The following is a 22741-nucleotide window of genomic DNA, read 5'->3' on the forward strand; positions in this document are numbered from 1 at the left end:
TATGAAATTTACTTACGCATCCTTCAATATTATTTCGCAATTCTGTTACACGCTGTATAAGTACATAGCTCGTATATTAATGCTGTTTGGACACCTAATGTCAAAAAGATTTCACGTAGGGAATCCCGCTGCGGTTGTGTTAATCTTACGCACCTCACTAAATTCGCCAACCACGGAGTCATATATTCCAAGCACAAATGTTTAAGTTCTATCGTCGAACCTCTAAATCCCTGCAAAAATATTGATTTTTCGATTAAACAATTCCGTAAAACGAATCTTATTAATTAAATATTTAATAATAGCGTACCTGAATACATTCCTCTAAGAATTCGAGGGTTAAATGTGGTTCGTTGTGCGCTAGCTTTTCGCTCACAGATTTAATAAAAATAGTATTATTGGATGGTATGCATAACCCTGTGGAAAAGTGTAAAAGTTATATTTTCTATTCATTAGTATATAGCATTAGTCTAAAATTTGTTAATAGTGAAAATATTATATGTTGTTTATATAATAAGGTTGATTTAAGCTTGCAGGAGGTGGATAGTTTTAAAGAAGTTTTTGTATATTTTTACAAGGTTTACTTGCGAGTTTTGACTGTCTATTAGTAGTTCACACAATTTTATTTGATTCCTATGTGACTCTTTAACAGGTTAGCCCGCTTCGATCTTAGATTGCATCATCACTTACCACCAGTGAGATTGCGGTGCTAACCTGTAGAATAATAAAATAATAACAAATGAATGTTTATTTCTTAATATTTAGCCTTCTTTTACTCAAAACATGTCTTGATAACAATGCGAATGGCCTCAAGGTCAAAAGTATCTAAAAGTTAGACGCGACTTGAGCCGTTCTGAGTGGTCGTGTAAACTTACCGGATGTTTCAAGCAAAGTTCCCTCAATCTTCAAATGGAATGTAGCCGTTAACGCACAAAGCTGGTTGTATGCCGCAGTACGTAAAGTGGGGTCACACGAACCGAGATTCAGTAAGGCCATATTGAGAAGCGTTCCAGGTACATCTTTCGGTCTGATTTTCTGGTGGACTGTCACGGAATCCTTAAACGTTTGAAGATAAGATTATTCTTCTTATTTATGAAAGTTTGTGAGCCTGTATGGGACGAACTTCCATACGCCCGTATGGAAGTTCGTAACTCTTTCAAGCACTTTTTTCCAAAAACTACTGAACGTATTTAAATAACAATTTGAAATGGACATAGATTATACCTTTGATTGTTTTTTATCGCATAACTTCCGACCCACTGCACTCAATTGGATAATTATTTCCAATAATTCCCCAATAACCGTATAGTATCTCGCGTCGTATCTTAAGCGATTTTAATTAAAAAAATTGACTATTAATATTCGTTGCTATGCTGAAACCGTTTTGTGCTATATTTACCTTTAACCTTCAACCTCCCAAACTCCATTTTCTGACTTCAGTCGCCGTTAATAAATAATCGATTGCGTCTTTCAGCGCAATAAGGTACTTATTATAAAAAGTACAATAGGTAAGGTGAAACCGTAATAGGTCCCCAGGACGGTCATTTGCGACTGATAATGTTTTCTGCAAGAGTGTGTCTGTCTGTTTGTTTGTTTTTTGTCTGTGTTTTGCTCTACTTTCACCGATCGTTGAACGAAGTTGAACGTAAGCAAATTACTTTGCATTCCGAATAGCAGCGCAAAACACCGTTTCCGCATAGTTAGAACAAATGTTGTTTAAACGGCTTATCAGTAAAACCGATCTGGTCAAATATTTGCTTGCGTCCTGGAGATAGACTTTGCATAATATTAAAAGCAAATGAACTGTTCCTACGGGATTCTTTAAAAACCTTACAATCTAAAAACCTAACGGGGACAAAGTCGCGCGCGGCAGCTAATAGAACATAAAAAAACTTCGCGTCATAGATTTCCGCACTTTAACAGCTATGTCTTGAAAGAAATCGTTCCTTATCCATAAACATAAAAGAATTTGCGACAACTCTGTGAACTTCGTGAATTTATAAATATCTAATATCAAATCATCGCGCGTAAATATAAAAGATATGGTGTGTTGACAACGATGAACATACATTTTTAGTGCAAAAAAAAAAGAAAGAAACTCCACTCAGATTTAATAAATAGCTCAAACACTTACAGGTTGACTAAGCTCCCATCTATTCCGTATATGTATGATGGACTGAACAATGTTGTCACAGTCGTTGTGTATGAAGCTCAATGGCGTAGGCTCGTTGATAATCGACAACGAAAACTGATTGTCGTCTACTAAACAGACCTAAAACATAATCAGGTGGTTGGTATCATAAAAACAACCCAAAATAGTTATTATTGTCAGCCATACCTGCTCACAAGCCACGAGTCTGCTCTCGGAAGTCGAAGGGTTTCTTCAGGACATACCCACGTCGGCCCAGTTCCGCAGGGGTTTACGTATCTCACTAGTCTTGAATCGGGCGTAAATCATGCAATCTTTGTTTATGCGAAAGTGACGTTTGACAGCAATGATCGCGAGATTTAAGCTGTCGCCAGCTTAATGTGAGATATGTAATCACCTGCGGATTGGTAGACTTTACACGCCTTTAAAAACGTTACGGAGGACTCTCACGCATGCAGGTTTCCGCACAATGTATTCGTTTCTTCAACGTTAAAGCAAATAATATTTTGACAACATAAGTTAATATATATTTACATAATTACCTCATCAATTTCCGAAGCGTAGTAAACGTCATTCAGTAGAACTGGTAAGCCTAGAACTTTGCTTTTCTCTATAGACGTTATTTGTAGAGCCGACGGTCCGACCTATAATAGGGATTACAGAAATCAATACCACACACAATATAAAATACACATTGTAAATTTTAAAAGTCATACAAATATGTATTGTATTAAATTTTTTGGTATCCAGTATGCAATTCCAAATATCGCCAATCAAAGTGAAACAGGATAATAAAGTAACTATGAAATTACTGGGTTTACAGACACATCAATAGAGCAAAAGTTTGACCTCTTCTCCCTCTAGATATTAGAGAGTGAACTGAAATCTTATAATTAAAAATTTAAAATCCATTGCGGGTCTACCATGTATGCATCCATTGACGGCCGACTGGCACAGTGGGCAGCGACCCTGCTTTCTGAGTCCAAGGCCGTGGGTTCGATTCCCACAACTGGAAAATGTTTGTGTGATGAGCATTAAGTGTTTTTCAGTGTCTGGGTGTTTATATGTATTTTCTAAGTATTTATGTATATATAATTCATTAAAATATTCATCAGTCATCTTAGTACCCATAACACAAGCTACGCTTACTTTGGGGCTAGGTGGCGATGTGTGTATTGTCGTAGTATATTTATTTATTATTTATTTATCCAGCATTAGTATATTTCATAAGGAATCACCCTGTCAAAATATTAAATCAAAAGGAGCATATTTATTTTACCATACAAACGAATTTAAAACATTATTACGCTATTATTTAGTTTACTTATGACAACCCTATTAAAGATTAAAGATCGATACGCGCATAGTATCTACGCTACGCGACGCGTACCTAAACAAGTGACAGAAGTTGCATGATTTTAATTTTGTATGTGATGTTAAGGTTGTATCTCATTTCTATCCGTAAAAACTATAGCAGTGGTTTACTCAAAAACTATTAGGTTTTCGGTTTCACAAATAAGTCTCAGTGATAGTACATAATGTACCTCTAAAGTTTGTGAATCATTATTTCGGTTTTCATGTACACGTTGTACAAAATATGCCTTTCCTTTTTTATATAAAGATTTACCTTAATTGCGACCTTAGTATCCTTATGCGATAATTTGAGAGCGTTGTTAAACACTTTAAGGTCCTCTTCCAGGGACAGAGTCGCTCCGGGCAGCTTTTGTTGTTCCGGGTCAATAAAGTCGGAAAGCCGACAGTTGGTGTCTATGAACACAATTTTTCTATTTCCCTAAAAATAGATAAAGCATTGTTTTAAATTCTGTTTTATGTTACTAATCAAGTCTTAAAAGTACCTCCTAATCTAAAGTTCCGGAAATATTTATAGGACAATCTCAATAGTTTAATCGAATGCGATGAATTACGGTTGGTCGAGGAATCTCAGAGAGATCAGACGTGTTTCAATTAACAATGATTCATTGTAAAGTCAACATCTCAGTCAGGATGCTCCGGTTTCGGAGCGAAACGTGCGTAGAGGGTACATTGCCGAAGATCTGTTTGGTGTGGAGTATAAGGATTGAAGAAATTATAAATTACACCATACAGATTCTCCTGCTTTTCGCGGAGTATGACAAATTATGTTTTACACTTTTTTTTAGTTTTAGCACCTAATCGTATATTTTTTATTTTTTCGGCTTGAGATTCTGATCCAAAAAAAATGCTGGCCGTTTTAAAAGGAGGAAATAAAATTAATTCAGACGGAAACTAAGAATAAAATAACGTACCCGCAGCGGTGTGAGTATGGCCTCATGGAACTTGGTGTATTCGCGCACCCAGCTGTTGCAGTTGTATATGTAGCATGTGTGAACGTTGCCGTAAGCCACTTCTGGAAGCACGCTGAACCATTTCTGAAGGAAATCCGTCCTGAGGAGATATTTTAAGGTAACGAACCTCAGAATTAGGAAGATACAGAAAACGTGTACACGACTAATATTGAAGCATAAAAAACAACTCCACTTAAGAATAGTTAATCGAACAAACGGTTAGTAACTTCATACCATTTAGCAGTTGACAGTAATTCGTTATCAAACTGAAAATTAAAACGTTCATCATAAAATGGTAAAAAGTTTGTGAGCTAGCAACATTCCGAGGGTGTAAAGTGAGAAGTGCGCAAGGCGTTATCACTGTTTGGACACGATACACTGCATACAATAATGGCTGGCTTAAATAAAGTAATACCTTATTACCAAAATTGTTAAAACTTTGTATAAGGTCGCCTTTATTTAGATAAACATTTTTGGTAATATTTTCGTTAGTGTACAGTAAAGAAATAAAATGCCTCGATTTGCCCCATCTTCATTGTTATTTAAAAATATTGATCATAAGTTCTTAGTTGTTAAACATGTATTTGCACGCCGAGATGTTCGATTACGTAGAGTAGTGTTGTATTATAAATTACCACCTATTATCTATCCATATTCGAGCAAATAAAACAATTACGAGTTGTATATGAGATTGCGTAACTATTTTTAGTAACATAATTACCTATATACGTGTCTCGAGTTAACTTACCTAAAACGATTATCAGAATTCGTATGCGTGAAATCGACCACCAGCTCGAATGCTTGATGGCAAAACGGCTTTAATGTCAGGATGACATGGTATATCAGCAGATCCGCATTTACTTCACTGATCCTGAAACAAAAGTTAGTCTATTACTGTCTTTTTTTTTCTCTTAAGAGAGAGAAAGGTTTGTTCATGTTTCTTCTTAATATTTAGGATTTAGGAGTTTCCTTCTTTAAAGAATGCAACGTAAAGATCATGAGGTCCTAAGGTTAACACCTGCACCGGACAACCCACAACAAAATTAGCCTGGTGTTTTTTTTGCTATCACCATCTCACATTGTCATTAGAAAATATTTAGGAAGCAACCTGGTTAGAGCAATTGTTCACACACAAGCTTTTTTATCGTTTACGTAATCCTTTATACTGTAATAGGACTTTTCTTTAAGCTTTCACTTAATACAAACTTTGAACTTTTTTAGTGACATCCCCAAGATATCAACATTAGAGCAGTGTCGTGTACTATAGAATAGAACACTCTCTCCGAAGATACGCAGGCTCATGCCTATAAGGGTGATGATTATAAAATATTAAAGTGATGAACATCCTTAAAACCATAAAAAAATTTGGGGCGATCACATGAAAAAGTACTCACAATCTCTTTACAATTAAGTGCCCGTGTCTTTTATTTTTCCCGACGTAAAACGAAGTTTCATAACCTTTTTTTTTGCGTAGGGGACTTAAACACTTACTTGTATCTTCTTGAGATGAAATAAAACACGGGGTTGCCGATCTTGCTAGTACCGGCCTGGTAGAAGATGTTTAAACTCTTGATGCTCTTAAATTCCTCCTTCTGATGCATATTGTGTTTAACTATGAACTCTTCGAAGTTGGTTGACGACATATCGATGGAGGACCAGCGTGCGTACGACGAGAATAGTAGACTTGAGGCTCTGAGAATATAACCAATAATTTAGAAAAAAACGGTCTAATGTCAATGAGGAGAGCGGCGTCGTGCGTAGCGGCGTGATGGGAATAATTCTTAAGGTTACCTAGTAATGTTATATTTAAAGAATAATGCCAATCCGTCTGTTTTTCTATTCTTTACATACTACTTTGTTTGCAATACTATAGCAGTAGTTTTTTAATGTGCAGAAGGGTTATTCTGTATCTCAGTTGACTCCATATTTAGCCAGCCATTGTGGAAAGCTGCCATCAAATACCAAACCATTAGTTTTTGAAGCGAACTCCGTTGATAGATTTCAACATGCAAAATAGGGATCTAGCAGGTTATTTAGTGGCAACTCTTCCAAGTGGCTAGCTAAATTTGATACCAACAGATAGAAAATCGACCGAGCTACAGGTCGATTTTTTTGATCAACAAGTTAATACATACGAGTTGCCTATTGGTGTAAAAAAAACATTTGAGCATTACCGTACCAATACAAAATTAGTTATTTCTCGTGCTTCAGATTTTTAAACCCCATTCCGTTCCGTCTTTCTGTATATTAATTATGTTCTACTATCTAAATTGTTATAAATATTGAAATTGAAACACTTACGATTCCACGGGTTTATGTTCCGGCGGACCTAGGTACGCAAGAAGTGTAGCCATCTGAAATAAAATTACAAAATATATACATATTTCCTATCGCTTCAGGCCAAATTTAAAACTATGAAGGTTTCAAACGCGTCCTAGTCTATGAACATTATTATTTATTTATACTTTGAGCTATGTCGATAAGTCTAATACCGTGGCGTGTAAATAGTTCAATCTTTAAAAGTTCTTGTCCAGCAGTGGACGTTCTGTGGTTGAGATAATGATTTGACGCCCGATTGGCGCAGTGGGCAGCAACCCTGCTTTTCCGAGTCTAAAGCTATGGGTTCAATTCCCACAATTAGAAAATATTTGTGATAAACATGAATGTTTTTCAGTGAATAACAGATTACAGTAATGACAGATTACACCGTATGAATTGATCAATAGAAACTAAGCTTAGTTCTATTAAGCGTAATAACTGACGGATCAAGCAGATGTGCACCTGATGGTAAGTGGAAACGCATCACATATTAACAGAGCAACACTTCGCAGGGTGTGCGAAGGACACGTCCTGCAAAGTGTTGCCCTATGTCCATCAAACTGAGGCTTAGGTGTTAAGCATTTTATGCCTTTAATTGCACCGGCAACCACGCCCTTCAGACCAGAACACAGCAACGCTGCTTAGCGACAGAAATAACCACCAAGAAAAACTAGACTACGAAAAGCTGTACTACTGCAAAAATGGTGTGCTAAAATGTTGGTGTTAATTGTTTTGCAGGGACATACTTTGTCAAATGGTCGTCTCCCCACAGCTTTATGGTCCCGACTGCAAGACAGATAGTCGCCGATCTTCTCTTGATGGTTCCAGAGCAGTCGATGCAATGCCAGCACGTTAGCATCGCTGATGAATGACAGGTTATGAGCGGAAGTCTGATCGGCTGTTTCGCAGTCCGACGCGATTTCGATGAAGAACCTAAAAAATAGGACCTGTTTTGAAGTCACCTTGAAAATTAGTATTATCTACTATCGACTATCAACGTAGGTATGACTTTTGGTTCTTCCAGAAATGGCAGATATGTATGACAGGTTCATAGCATTCCAGTTCATAGCATTTTGGTAACCATGCTTTGGAATGGTGAGGTTACATCCTCGGCAATTAAGGTTCAGCTTTGCAAGAATCAACTTTTGTTTAGAAAGTAACACCTATTTCTTTTTCTTTTTACTAAGATTGTAACGACATTGCTAGTACACAAAAATTTCTTTAGAGACTTGATTTTTTTTAGTTATATCACGCATAAAGCTAATACTATTGTACCCTCAGTTTAAGAATTGTACGCGCGTAATCTCAGGTTAATTTTCGAGTAACGAAACACTGAAAAGGAATTGAACGTCCTTATTTAAACGCTTAGATTCATTCATTCTTCAACGTTTTGGCAAGTTAGGAAATTATAAAAAAAACAGAAGTACACAATTTCAACATCAAAAACAAAATAAATAAAGTCCGTTTTACTTAATTATAAGAGGTACGATGAAGAATCGAAGAGAGTACCACAACCCATTAAATATAAAGGGATACTCACTTCCGTCCAGCCTCAAAATGTTCTCTCAGGAAGTCATTGAACGGCAACATGTGTTGCTCCTTGGAGAACTCCACGTGGTTAGCGATGTTCTGCAGTATCTTGGACATTAGCATCAGCCCGCGTTTGATGTGAGGAGGTATAGGGCGGTTTACTATGCCCATTTCTTGGGGAGACACTGGAAGGACGTAATATATGATAATAAATGGAACGCAAGTTTGGCCTTGGTTGAAAATAAAGACAAGTTTTGAACGTCCCGTTTTTGAACGTTGCCATACCATGCCTCGAAGATCACATTAAGTGGTCGGTCCCGATTATTACGTTACGTTATTATAGCGTTATTACAGTGTTGCATTCTAAATAAGCTAGTCGTCGGGACCAAATAATGCAACCAAACACTTTTATTGACAGATCAGGCCAACTGAATTACCGTAGAATAAGTTTATATTCATTAACTACATTATCTCCATAATGTGTGGAGTCCACCAATTCGCATTTGGCCAGCGTGGTTGATTATGGCCTTAACTCTTGTGGGAGGAGACAATAGATATGAGATTACAGTTTTTAAATATGTATGTATTGTTATTATATATATTAGTTCATTTTTATATTTATTAATTTTATTATGTACTTTGATCTATTTTTGTACACAAGTTTATGTATTAGTATGTCATATAAGCAGTCTTTTCTCCTCTTTTTCCCCTAATTCAAAGGTTGCCTGGCAGAGATCGATTTCGCTACTAAGCGATAAGGCCGCCTCTTGTATTCTACTTCTCGTCGTTAATGTTGTGGTATACAATAAAGAGTTAAATGAATAAATAAATGGACGGTGTACTAATGCCATTCGACTTACCTATAGCCGGATTAATATAACGCAAGAATAAAACGGTGCCCACAGCACCAACACTTGTCTGCGGAAACTGCACAAACCTCTTGCTGAGTACCTGAAACATAGTTTTTTTTATAACGGTTTCTCTTAATCCTATTATGACGAGAGCACATGAACATAGCACCCATTATTATACTTTGATAAAAAGGGGGCTTCCACTTTAAGATATAGTGGTGTGCAAATGTGTGATAAATATATATATATTTTCTAAAGTAAGCTTACCTGATAAAGGCAATGACACATGCTACGTAGCTGCGATGGGAATTTATCTGCAGAGTTAACTATACGATCAAAAACCTCCCTAGTGAGGTCCCGTAGGTTGTTCCTGTTTATTTCTATGTCCTGGCCGGCGTCCAATCTAAAACCATTTATTCATTTAGTACAAAAATAAAAAAAAGAATACCTTTAACAAAGGCAGGACGCCTGCAATGACACATTAACTATATATTTATAACAATTCCTCATAATGGTTGCCTGGAAGAAATCACTATAAGTGATAAGGCCGCCTTTGTTACACAAATTTAATTGTACCTTTGTTTTTTTTTTTTTTTTTTTTTTTTCTTGTGTGCAATAAAGTATTTTTGATTGATTGATTGATTGAATTAAAAAAAAAAAAAAAATAGTTTATTTCGGTATGAAACAAAGTGGCATCAATATATCGCTGAAGCCTTCTTTTGAGAGTACTTTAGACTACCCCTGAGTCAGAAGACTCCGCTCTTCCATTACAATTAAAATAAACTTAACAAAATACATTAAAATGAAGGTAGGTAAACAAACAAAATAAGAGATACAATGATATACAAAAGGACAGACATGTTATAAAGAAATTTAAATGATAATAAAAAAAAAAAAAATAATAACCTATAACATAGGTTTTAATAACTTTTAAAAACCGATAACATTACGGTTTTCTCCATTATTCCTGGTTAAAATTCATTAACGGATACTATTTATTTTTAAAAGACCCTAGAATGCATGCCTCAGGAAGGAAGAGAATACATGATACATTTTGAGGATATCACAGAACTTTCCAGATCTATGCTGAGATTGTTTTAATGAGAAGTAATCCTACAAAGCCCGATGTTCCCCCAGAAAGTGGTAAATTGCCTTCGTTAACGCAAAAGGGTTCTTAGTAATGTTAAACGGAAATTTATGCTGTGGTTGTACAATCACTCACCTTGCCGGGTCAACCTCGAAGCTCAAATTGGGGTTACAGTCAGCTTGTTCCAAGAGCGCACTTATCAAGGGCTCTAACAAATTGTGTAGGTAGCCGTAGCCGTATATCTTGAAGCAGAACGCCATTATTTTACTGCCCAAGGAGTTGCCGCGAAATAGCGTCTGCATACAGTCCGATACCTATGCACGATAAATAAACATATTTTAACAGAAACATATATTACATCACGGAAGCGGTGATAGCTCAGTTCGACTTCACTTTAGGGGGCCGAATCCCAGCACGCACCTCTAACTTCTTTAAGTTACGTGCATTTTAAGCAATTAAAATATCACTTGCTTCAACAGTGAAGGAAACTTGCATGCTTGAGAGTTCTCCATACTCTTTTCAAAGTTATGTGGAGTCAACCAATACGCACTGGGCCAGCGTGGTGGACTATGGCCTAAACCGTTTCTCATTGTGGGAAGAGACCCGTGCCCTGTAGTGGGCCGGTAATATGATGATGATATCTTACAATTCAACGCTTGATTTATCATAAATATGCCAGTCCATAAATCTGATTTGTGCCACAAATGCCTGTCATTACACCGGCAACCTCGCCCTTCAGACAGAACCCTGCAATGCTGCTTGGCGACAGCAACGCTGCGTTGTGGCAGAAATAAGTACGGCGATAGGCTCTGTCACGAAAAGCCTTAATACTTATGTCTCTTATGTATAATTTGATTAAAGGTCATCGTTGGCTAGCTCGAGTGACTACATAAAACAGAAAGTTCTGATCAACTACTGGGTAATAAAGGCCCAGAAACAAAAGAACAAAGAATAGGGAGAAAATACAGAAGATAAAGTCTTCATCACAATAAATACTTACGGCACAAACTTCAACTTCTCGGTAAAAAATATTCCATAGCAGTGGAGCCAGTAAATGCTTAGCGTCAAACAGCGAGACGAGAACCCGCGCTAACTCGTCCATCTGTGCGGATCCCACCACATGAGCTAAAGCCATCGCGATGGGCAACTCACCCTGAGGACGGAATACAATCTATTAGATCAAGAACGTACATCCATCGCAAAGTATTTATTCTAACTGGTTTGTTACAGTACCACCCGACAGTTTATTTTTTCAAATCTACATTTGTTATATTACATTTTAAATGTATTTTAATTTATTATTATTTATCAATCGGTCATATTAGTTTACCTAGTATTTACATTATCATTTTTAATAGTTTTTATTATCATTTTTTTTGACCGGAGATAATAATGATAATGCTGTATATACCTATAATTGATTTTTGTAATTTTTAATTATTATACTGTTTAATGTTTGTCTTACAGATATCTTATAAATATGTATATGTATGACGTCTTGACGTTAGTCGTCAACAAGTGTCTGTAAAATATAAGAGTTCATCGCCGTGCCACGAGATTGATTTTTTATAGTAGTTTATAGCTTTGTATAAATAATAATAAATAAATATACTACGACAATACACACACCGCCATCTAGCCCCAAAGTAAGCGTAGCTTGTGTTATGGGTACTAAGATGACTGCTGAATATTTTTATGAATAATATACATAAATACTTATAATATACAGATAAACACCCAGACACTGATAAAAATTCACGTTCATCACACAAATATTTTCCAGTTGTGGGAATCGAACCCAGAAAGCTCAGACTCAGAAAGCAGGGTCGCTGCCCGCGGCGCCAGTCGGCCATCTAGGTATAGTTAGAATAGTTAAAAAAATCCAAAATGGCCCGCAGTAGTCCGCAAAATATGATTTATACGTCAAGTCAGAAAAATTCTAATGTAAATGCGATTTTTCAACTTCCATCCACAAGTTAGTGGGTATGCCACTATCTTGTTACCACTATAAATACATACTTCGAACAAAAGAGGAGAGTCACATTACTTACCTTATCAGATATCATAGTAACAAGTTGCACAAGCTGTTCAAAGCGATCGGCAAGTACAGTTTCGGCGAGGGTATCGAACTCCGTGCCCTGCTGGAGTATTTTAGTGAGCACCTCCATAAACGCGGCACGAGTTTGAAGGTCACGATGATATCCCAAATCTATTGAAAAATGGACTTGTTAGTACAAAACAATAAAACCACCAAAGTTTTCAGGACCAACCACCTTTTAATGAATTTTTCTTAGCATTATTACTGGAACTTTTAACATCAAGGACGTTTATAATGTTATGTTTTGTATCCAATAATGAGAGAGCTCTGTTTATTGTATCTCCTAATAACTATGCTAATTTGGCAAGCGCAGTATTGTTAGCTTAGCGAAGTTATTGCATTTCTGTCCAAGTTTTACTTTGTACTTTCACATTTCTTCAGGCAGGGGAGCTTCTAATCTAATTCATCATTTTATAAATTATAAATAACACAGAAATAAGAAAGTGGGCCACCTGATGGTAGTTAAGTGACTACCAAAACATCTGAGAGCCAATGTTTTGGTGTTGTTTTTAGGGAATACGATATACGGGAGCTGTTTCCAGAATTTGCAAGCATGCGTAAGAAATTAACCAGGCTATCATCGTAAGGTATCAGGGAATATGGACGGTGGTATTAATGCAAACAACTCTTCAGGAATCACATCATTATGCAGTTAATATTTTTGTCAAAGGGCTTAGACTACTGAGTAGTCTAAGCCCTTTGACAAACCTTTAACAAAAATGATAATTCTAGGTTGACTGGCTTAAAATACGACGGAACTAACGCTTAACGCTAACGTTCATAAGTTCATAGTAGTTAAATCAATATTTAATGTTTGTATTCCAGTAAAAGGAAATCAATAATGCTCCATTAGTTCACCCTGGGAATAAAGTTCTTACCCAAACAAACCCCGATTATTCCTACTAAATCAGAGTTGACGAAGTTTTAATAACACCCAATCGAGAACATCCCGAATCAAGTCACAAGAAATAACAGAAAACGACCGAACGAACGATGAATAAACGACTAAGAAATATGTACATACATAATAAAATGGTTCACATAACTTACCAATGCTGTGCATCAACCCCGAATCGATATTAGCTGAGAGCAAATTGGACATGGCTTGTATGGTTGCGTTTCTTAGCGCCTCTAGACGGCCGGGACCTTCACTTAGCTCCACTTCGTTACAGTCGTTGAGGAGATTCATGAACAGGGAGAAATATCTGGGAAACATCCAAATATTTCATAACCCAAAAACTGAAACACTTAATCAAATTCTATTAATAACCTGTCGATGATAAACACAATATTTTTTTTATAGTTATAATTTTTTGACCAATCAGATAGGCGAAGGGAAAATCATCGTCTTTCAACATTATCTAGTTACATAAAGTTTAATTTAATATCACTTATAAATATATATGCGTGTATACATATCGTGAATACAGTTGTCAGTTCTCACGCAAACATTCATAGTTTTTTGAAAAACTAAAATGTGGGCAAAAGCTAATTTTTGAGTATCGGTTTTATGTGACGGTGTGCGCGCGCGCATCGTCAAATTTACTCTCATAATTTTTCCCAAACGCGCCAAAAAAGTTCAAAAAGCGGACTAAGTCTACGCGGGCAACAGTATCTCTGGCGTAGATAACGACTAGTTATATAGACCAGAGAGACATGACGAAACTCACTTCAGAAACAGTTGACTCTTGGCCTCCATTAGATCCCCTCTGTCAGATTCCTCCGGTTGCAATGGCAGGCCTCTGAGTAGAGCGGCTACAGCCTCCATACACGCCTGATCCAGCTCCCTGGATACAATATAATGTCTGATCACAATATTGTGAATTGCTACCAGCTAGTAATAGTAAAACGAAAGGTTCGCTTGGAGACTTAAAAAGAGGTAAAAGAGAGGGCCAAGGATGGAGAAGGTTGGAAAACGCTACACCGACGAGAGCTTAGCTATAGTTTAAGAAGTGATCTTTTAAATTTGAATTGAAAATCTATATTGGTCAAAGGCGGGCTTTAGAAAAGCTCAAAATTCGTTATAGGTATGAGACGCCGAGGTATTCAACCTCGTACCTTCAAGTAAGAAATGCACACAATTGCGTTGGTTTTAAAAATAAGTTAAAAGTATTATCGAGAGGTGTTTTTACTACTTTAAGGATTTTTGTAGATTTTTAAAATAACATATAATTAAAAATATTACACGATAACATATAATTAAAAATATTTTTGGGATACCATAATAATTATATACAGTAGGTATAATTACAGCAATACTATAAGAAAAATATAAGTAATTTAAATATCTATTATAAATTGAATATATTAATGTACATGTAAAAATACCAAAAACGAACTATGATAAGATTAAATACACGTAATCCTACGATTAAATTATTACGATTTATTATTATCACTTCAACGTAAAACGCGTCCTACCTAGTGATTGAAGACGCATCAGCCCGTAGTGGCGGCGCGATTTGATGCGATGTACCCAACACCCAGTCTGTCACGTACTCCACTAGTTTGTTGCGGAATTTCATTTCCTAATAAAAGAAAAAAGCAATAAAAAATATAACTCACGCTGTTCCAGCGAATATTAAGATTTATGATAGTTAAATAGGTTGTGTTTACTTAAATATGGCTTTGTAGGGGGATGTTCGTATAAATTATCTATGACATAAATATTATATAACTGGTTTTTCTTTTTGTACTAACATCTTTTTAATCTTAGAAATTATACATCTAAATACACATAACGGCCGAATTTTCTTTTCGTTACTACTTGGATCTTTGAGTACTCGGTAATTTCCGTATTAAATTCTCAGTGTATTTTCGCAAATACAAACGCATTATGATGATATTTAATATAGAGCTGTTGCAACGTTATCTATTTACTGATGTTTTTTTGAATACATTTTTAAAAATTAGTATTTAAGGATTTTTTTTTTATAAGTTGGTTATAAAACAAAGATTACCAGGAGACATAATTAAACTAGTACAATAAAGAAGATAATTGTTGGTTATACAAATACCTGTCTGAAAGCTAGGTCATCGCGTTTCCTCATCATAGCATCGATAACTTGACACAGTTTCGTTTTTATTTGAACCGAGAGCACGGTCATGTCCAAATGGCGGACATACCTAAAACAGATTATCATATTTTAAACACTAATATAAACACGCTGATGATGGCCGGGATTAAGTGAGGCTTTTTATCGATAAAGATATAGATAGAAAAATCCTCATTTAGTATTAAGGATTACGTAAATGGTAAAAAAGGTGAGTATGGTAACTTGGAGTGAATAAAAAGCCTATTAATGTCCTATTTATTTATTTATTTATTTATTTCCTTCCTGTCCTACTGCTGGACACAGGGCTCTATAGTAAAATAATGGTCTTTAAAGATTAAAATTACATGTTATCTATAGTAATAATTTAAATATGAAAGTCTGTCTGCTGTTGTGATTTGTTCGTTGAAAAGGCACGGGTGAGACAACTCTGCAACTTCCAACTTTGGATTGTTAGTGGGAATTTGTTGGCATAAAACCATAAATGGACAGGCGCGTACGAGCGATTCGCAGGGTGCCACTGGACGCAATCGGCAGAAGAACGGTGGAAAATTTGGAAGTTCCTATAACTGGACCCAGCAGTGGACGCTAATCGGTTGATGAGGAGAGTCTAATAAAACCTATTTAAATATTTTAGAATTACGACACTATAGCTATTTTTAAATAATTAAATACGTTAAAGAGATTAATATCAAATATATAACTAAACTGAAAACTAACATAACCGAATATTACTCGTTTTATATTTATTTCAGTTCGGATTTATTGTTACTTCAAACACAAGTATATTAGTCAATTTACGTCTTTGTTCATTTCTAGATAGAAATCTAGAAATCTAACAACTGTGTGAGATATTTTTCCAGACTAAGTTGAAACCTGGAAGCCTTTTATTGAATTTGGTCACTAGTAGGATGGAGTAGCGAGAAACGACAATAGGAAAGTTTGTCGTGCAACTAAATGTTTAAGTGCGGAAAACCGCCTGGATATAAATTATAAACACAAGAATAAGAACTTCTAGAGCCTACCTTACGATAGCCAACATCAAGCCCTCAATGGACGTAGTACTCAGGTGTTCGCACGGCTGATCGTTGCTCTTGTTATCCAATATACTTTTCATAATGAAAATGGTATGTTCCACGAATTGGGTGTTAATGTCTGTTAACATCACCTGTGGATTAAGAAAGACATTTAGTTTAATACTCATTTTATAAGAAACATTACAAAAAATTTGGTTTGTAATGACCACGCTTGCAAACGTAGAGTTGTTTTCGAGTAATGAATCGCTGGAGCGTCACAGTAAAATATAACTTATCAACATTTCAATTAAGCTCAAAATTGTCAAGAGTTCTACAGCCAGTGCTTTTGGCAAGACACAGTACAAAATTTGTGATTCTAGCACGCTTAGCAGTAAGTCCATTGTTGCACGGTATGTTATATATTATTGATTTTGTTACACGTTACAATTCTACATAGTTTCCCACACACACACGTTTTGTGTGTGTGAGTAGGCGGGGCTGGGCTAAGCCATCTAGTGTAAATTAGTTCCCTGACGCAGTCTCTACATGCCAGACCAATTTCTTCGCACAAGCTTTGAAGGGCCGGGTTCCACAAAGTGTTTTGGCCGAGAATAGATACTATCAAAAGCTTATAACAGTCCAATACTGGACTAAAGGCATCTCTCAACGGAAGGATTTGCCCATAATCACCACGCTGAGCAGACGAGTTGGTGAAGATGGTAGTAGTAGCACAAAGGACGCTGCTGCCGATGTCAATTATATTCCCTGAGTCGCCTCGTACGATACCCGCGTGAAGAGTATGGTGGCGACAACTGTATCTGCTCTCACGAAACGGAGAGTGGATAAAAATGCTGTTAAGAATTATAAACTGAAAGTTTTTATGGCTGTATGGATTTATGGATTTTTATTATTCTTACCAAATTGATTTTGATAAAACTTTACGCTCATAATAGAGCTTACAGTCAGAAAAAATGCCATCTGAGAGCAATCTTGGCGTGCGTATATGCGTGAGTGATTATATCTCTTTAACAGTTCTATAAAACACTGCTTAATCTCACGAGAAACCAGAAATTCTACGCAGACCAGGGCGCGGGCATCATAATAGCACAACAAAAATATAAAGTCACGAGAAGCATAACTTCCTCGATAATAAACGTATACAATTTTTTTTTCTTTCACATTCCCTTTAATACCTGTTGCTGCTGATCGAAAAACTTGTCAACAATAGCCTTTATTTGGTCGAAGAGTATTGGATAGAGAGCTGGTGACATTTCGTTTCCCACTAACTCCTTCAGGTTTTTCTGTATCTGAGCACCGAAACGTTCATTGCTGCAGAGGAGTAATCTGAGCAGTTGGCCGATGAATCTAAAAACACATTAAATTATACGAAATAAGTAAGTGTAAATTTTTTATGTATGTTAGGCTTAATCCTTATTGATATTTTAAATGCGAAAGTTTGTTAGTTTGTTTGTCCTTACTTTACGCCCTAAGTACCAAATAAACTTGGTTTTTAGCATAGAGTTAGTTGAAAGGTAGGAGAGTAACATAGGCCTATTTTTACCCAAGGAAAAATACGATATGAAATCATTTTTATAAATATATATATATCTCTATATATATTTGTGTAAATAAAATTTTTACTACATTTTTATTTATTGAGGTGCGGGTTTGGGACAGAAACGTGCGTAGAGCCTATTTCGGAAGCTTTGTATCGTGTTGCTTATTTGAAATAAAATATATGAATACTTACTGAGTTACAGGGCAATATTGGACATCTTGAGTACTATTCGCCAGGACGTTATATTTTTTCACATCTAATACAAAAACGTTGGAAATTAACTAAAATCACATAATAAATGATATATAATATCACATTTTTTTTTTTAGGTTTAATTGTCAAAATATTTTAATGTAATTTATTTACGCGATTATACTAGAGATAGATTTTTTATCATCTTACAACAGAGACTCAGGTAGTCTGTCCAATATATATTATTCATTGGTAAAAAACAAAATTAGAAAATTTAATTAATGCGCAGCCAACTTTGTTTTTAACTGAGTCAGAGCAAAATAGAGTTTTGCTTACGCACATTTGAACTCTAGCGGTAATTTTATTTCCTCTACAATATAATTCTTACCGTTGGTAAGTATTTGTGTCCACATCGGTGTAGGTTTTCTCTGAAGGCACACCCCTCCAAGGGCGCAGAGAAACGATGTAATGTTTGCCCATTCTTGGATTTGCATCTGGAATTTTGGAAAATGTTTCACCCCTGTTTTATATTCCTTCAACTTCCTCAAAATCAGTCAAGATTTGGAGGTCAAGTGAATCTAATATATGTAAAGTGAAGTATTACTGGTAAGTTAAAGTATGTTAGACTTCAATAATATTATAAATTCGAAAATAAACATGCAAAAAAACACAAACAAACAATGTTTGCGTTTTCTGCATGCTCTAGCTAAGCAATCCACAGACTTGATTTTTGGCATTGAGTTGAGCAACATGGGCTGCTTTTAATTCCAAGAACAGTCTCCACGAGACTTAAAAAACAGTAATAGTCTAAACGCAGGCAACTTATTTAAATATATTATATTTTATTACCTCAAAGTCCAGCTCGGTACTGGTGTGATGTGATACCCGTCGTTTAGCAGCGGTGCGGTGTAAAGGCTCTGGGGGTTCGTCAGGGCCGCCCAAACCTTTGGGATACTTCTGCAGTAGTTTGCATATGGAGTCCCTATTCGAATTGGATTAGTAGTATTATACTCTTCAGTTTTGGTAGATTAAAACCAGGGTTATTTTAATAACCCTGTTTAAATATTTTTAGTAGTAGTAGAGCTTATTGTGACAGGGTTCGTTCGGGGAAGTACGCCATGTTTATTTCTGCCTAGTAGCAGTGAAGTGTTACGATTTGAAGGTCTAAATTAGTGACATCTGCATATCGTCTGCGAAAGGTGCGGAAGTCATTTGTAGGATTGAGTATACGCTTTTATGATATGATTCCTAACGTAATTTTGGACCTACCAATGCATAAGTTTAAAGAATGTGTTAAAACAAATTTATTACACCGAGGTTATTATACAATTGATGAATTTCTTAATGACAAGGTTGCTTGGAAGCCATCGGCTCCGCTTTCATCTCTCACAAGATAGAAATATGAATTTTAAAATGTAAAATGTAAATTGTTGATATTGGACAAGAGCCACTGCTGAGTTTCTTGCCGGCTTCTTCTCGGTAGAATCTGCCTTCCGAACCGGTGGCAAAGTCACTACACACAGACTTGACGTGTCAAAAGTGCTTATATTGGCCTACTTGAAATAAATGAATTTTGAATTCTAAAGGGTGTGGTTTTGCTGGTGAAATTACAGACACAAGACACACCTACGCCTCAGCTTGATGGTTACAAGACGCCACTTTGTAGAACAGGTTCCTTGCATGCCTTGCGAATCGTTGCTCTGTTGAAAGATCAGGGTTTTCTTCTTGCCAACAGATGGGCCACCTGGTTAGCCCGTCGATTATGACTACATAAAACCATGCGTTCCATCGTTATCGTAACAAGTCTATAACAGTCCACTGCTGGACTAACGGCCTGTCCGAACGGGAGAGTTTGCCCTAAAGTGGTCATTGGCAAACTCTCTCGCCACACTGGGCAGACAGGTTGATGATCGCAGTAGATGCTAGTAGTACCACAGAAACACGTTCTTTGTTATGTTCCTAGTCGCCTGGTACAGGGTGGTGATACAGTATACTGATGCCTTCACCACACGGCACTAGATTATTGTCAAATGTTAGTAACAATACCTGCCACGAGGCATGGTGATGGATATTCATATTTCCTAATACTGGGCTAGTACTGTTTTCCGGAAAAACCCACTGATCATTTTTTTCTAGCTCAATCCAGCTTTGAGATCTTTAGTTGAACACTTTATCCATTACAGCAAGCGGTTAAACACGCGAGGTATATCTCGACTTACCAACATCGAAAAGTTTCTTCCCAAACCGGTTGCACGCCGTTCACACAGTGTTCAATCTTTCTTAGCAAAGCCATTATACGTTTTTGGAGTCCAGCTGAACCTACAGATAAGATAAACTTTAAAACCTCCTTCACACTACGTCGTTAACTTGCTTATACTTTGGTTTATGTAGGTAAATTTGGTTCTTCTATGGATATCCAATAAGTATCTGAAACTTTACGCCTGCATCTATCCAATGTTCTATGAGTTTCCTCGTTATTCCATCTCTTAGACTCCTAACAAAAGCGGCCCGAATCGCGTTAAGCGACTTTAAATTAATTGACGAGGTCCAAATTTCTGCGACTTACATATTTACTAGTAAGACACACTCATTAATTTTAGTCGTTCCTGTGTTACATTTTAAACATTACAAAAGCTTGACTTATGTTCGAAGTAGTAAGTTACAGTCTACCAACAAATATAAGATAATATAATAAATATCCACTCATTATGATATAATTGCTATAATAAGTAATAATAACTCATTTGAGACTTTCACTTTGGGGTATTATCGAATTGAAGAATTGAACACTACTTGTGTTTTCCTGCTCAACTGTTCTCGGGATATAATATGTTCCATATGTCACATATAATATACGAATGGCTTTATTGTATACTTACTGTGAATATTTTTGTAGAAACAGCCCTTCCCTACATCCTGATTGGCTGCTTGTAAATATAAGTTGAAAAAAGTTAAAAGATGAAAAGCAGAACATTATTGTTATAGGATTAAATAAAAGGGCATTCCAACTACCATTTTTTAATGAATTTTCTACCAATTTTGGAAAACTAAAACTTTTGCAAGTGTTTTTCCGTTGAGAATTGAGAATTTCTGGTCTCGGAAGATCATCATCAGATACTCAAAAATTTTGATCCATGTAAAAAAAACTTTCAAATAAACAATTTTCATTTGATCGGTTTTAAATTTATGAATGTCTTTGAATGAATGAAAGCTGGGCTCAGGCATCCTCATAATTGAGACGGATATAATCCTTCAATGCACATCATTATCTTCTATACGTTCTAATATCGCACAGCTGGGCACAGAACTAAGATATTGAGTCTGAACTACGCACTCCAATACGGTTTGTCGGGACTTTTAATAATTGTCTAATGTTAAAGTCTATTGCGGCGTCTAAATGATAATATAAATACGGGACCGACATCTTAACGTGTTCCTGGAGTGTGATATCTTGCGTCATTTCAGATACCCCAGGGTTTCGTCTAACTCAAGGCTGGTTCTCTATCTCTATCGTGAAAATAAAAATTCAATATCTAATTTGATAACCGACCCAGAATCAAACGCAGGCATGATACGTGAACGAGGTCGGTTACCACAAGAGTAAAAAGACTGGTAGCTTAGCTACCAAAGGTTCAGCAAAGGTGCTTATCTCCATAATATACCGCTTGGTGTTGCAACTGCTGCATATTGAGTACAAGTCGTCTAGGTCATTCACCATAAAAATCAATCAACAGCCTTTATTATTTGAAGAATTTGCCCATAATTGCCCACGCTGGGCAGACGAGTTGGTGATCGCAGTAGATAGTTGTAGAACCAAAGAGGACGTTGCTACCCATACTCCGTTATATTCCCTTATAAGCCTCGCGCGACAACCGTGGAAAGTATTTGCCCTCAGCACAGTGTCATTCCACACGACACCACAAGGCCATTCTTAGCTGTTGCTGTTAATGTGGCTTCATCTTACATCCTAAATGAGAAAATTTCAGACTCACCAGTTGTTAGCACGGTTGAAGTATGCGCGATCTCCTGAAAGACCGCGTAGTTTGGCAGCAAGCAGTGTGCAGAGAGATCATCGGAGCCGCAGCGTATGTCAGCCTCTTGGCAGAGCAGTGCGAAACAAGACATCGCGACCAACACAGCTTCAGTATCTATCGACCAGAGACACATGAAGAACACCACCTAAGAAATAATGTTGTGTTTAGATATGATGTGGGCTGGACTGTATTTGTGATAGTAAATAAATTAACAGTGATCGCTAGATATGGATATTTATTTGTGAAATAGATTGTATGTGCACTGAGGCCGTGGTTCCGCGCTATTTATGTTACTCTAGCGATAAACTATTTGCGCAAAGCCCGCTGCGAGCGCGGCGTACAGAAATGAATATCGAACAATAACTCACACGTTAAAAGCCGTAACAAGATAGCCAGAGATTCGCTCGTGCTTGTGCGGCTAACAAACTCGAGTTTATTTAGTTCATACAAAAGCACACTATACTATACTATGGTATGGTCCTTTACCGTAAATTGTGTCGGGTTCTGGGACTCACGTCACTCAAAATCATTGA

General features: G+C 36.5%; 1 protein-coding gene across 1 annotated transcript in view; it reads right to left on the reverse strand.

Annotated features, from left to right (window-relative positions):
* LOC120628062 (neurofibromin) overlaps positions 1–22741 on the reverse strand; it is a 61416-nt gene that overhangs the window by 25810 nt on the left and 12865 nt on the right. Inside the window, exons 15-43 of the mRNA XM_039896262.1 lie at positions 22167–22353; positions 21054–21101; positions 20394–20493; positions 19024–19156; positions 18563–18668; positions 18175–18238; positions 17618–17789; positions 16434–16576; positions 15373–15481; positions 14777–14883; positions 14026–14142; positions 13406–13560; positions 12309–12466; positions 11258–11410; positions 10393–10571; positions 9438–9573; positions 9180–9270; positions 8330–8504; positions 7536–7722; positions 6772–6824; positions 5962–6162; positions 5219–5341; positions 4432–4570; positions 3774–3938; positions 2689–2790; positions 2132–2269; positions 873–1053; positions 308–414; positions 154–230 (exon numbers count right to left, since the gene is read on the reverse strand). Of these exons, the coding sequence (XP_039752196.1) occupies positions 154–230; positions 308–414; positions 873–1053; positions 2132–2269; positions 2689–2790; positions 3774–3938; positions 4432–4570; positions 5219–5341; positions 5962–6162; positions 6772–6824; positions 7536–7722; positions 8330–8504; positions 9180–9270; positions 9438–9573; positions 10393–10571; positions 11258–11410; positions 12309–12466; positions 13406–13560; positions 14026–14142; positions 14777–14883; positions 15373–15481; positions 16434–16576; positions 17618–17789; positions 18175–18238; positions 18563–18668; positions 19024–19156; positions 20394–20493; positions 21054–21101; positions 22167–22353 (3806 nt within the window). The remainder of the gene's footprint in view (positions 1–153; positions 231–307; positions 415–872; positions 1054–2131; positions 2270–2688; positions 2791–3773; positions 3939–4431; positions 4571–5218; positions 5342–5961; positions 6163–6771; positions 6825–7535; positions 7723–8329; positions 8505–9179; positions 9271–9437; positions 9574–10392; positions 10572–11257; positions 11411–12308; positions 12467–13405; positions 13561–14025; positions 14143–14776; positions 14884–15372; positions 15482–16433; positions 16577–17617; positions 17790–18174; positions 18239–18562; positions 18669–19023; positions 19157–20393; positions 20494–21053; positions 21102–22166; positions 22354–22741) is intronic.

This window comes from Pararge aegeria, chromosome 12 (genome assembly GCF_905163445.1).
Source record: "Pararge aegeria chromosome 12, ilParAegt1.1, whole genome shotgun sequence".
Taxonomy (NCBI): domain Eukaryota; kingdom Metazoa; phylum Arthropoda; class Insecta; order Lepidoptera; family Nymphalidae; genus Pararge; species Pararge aegeria.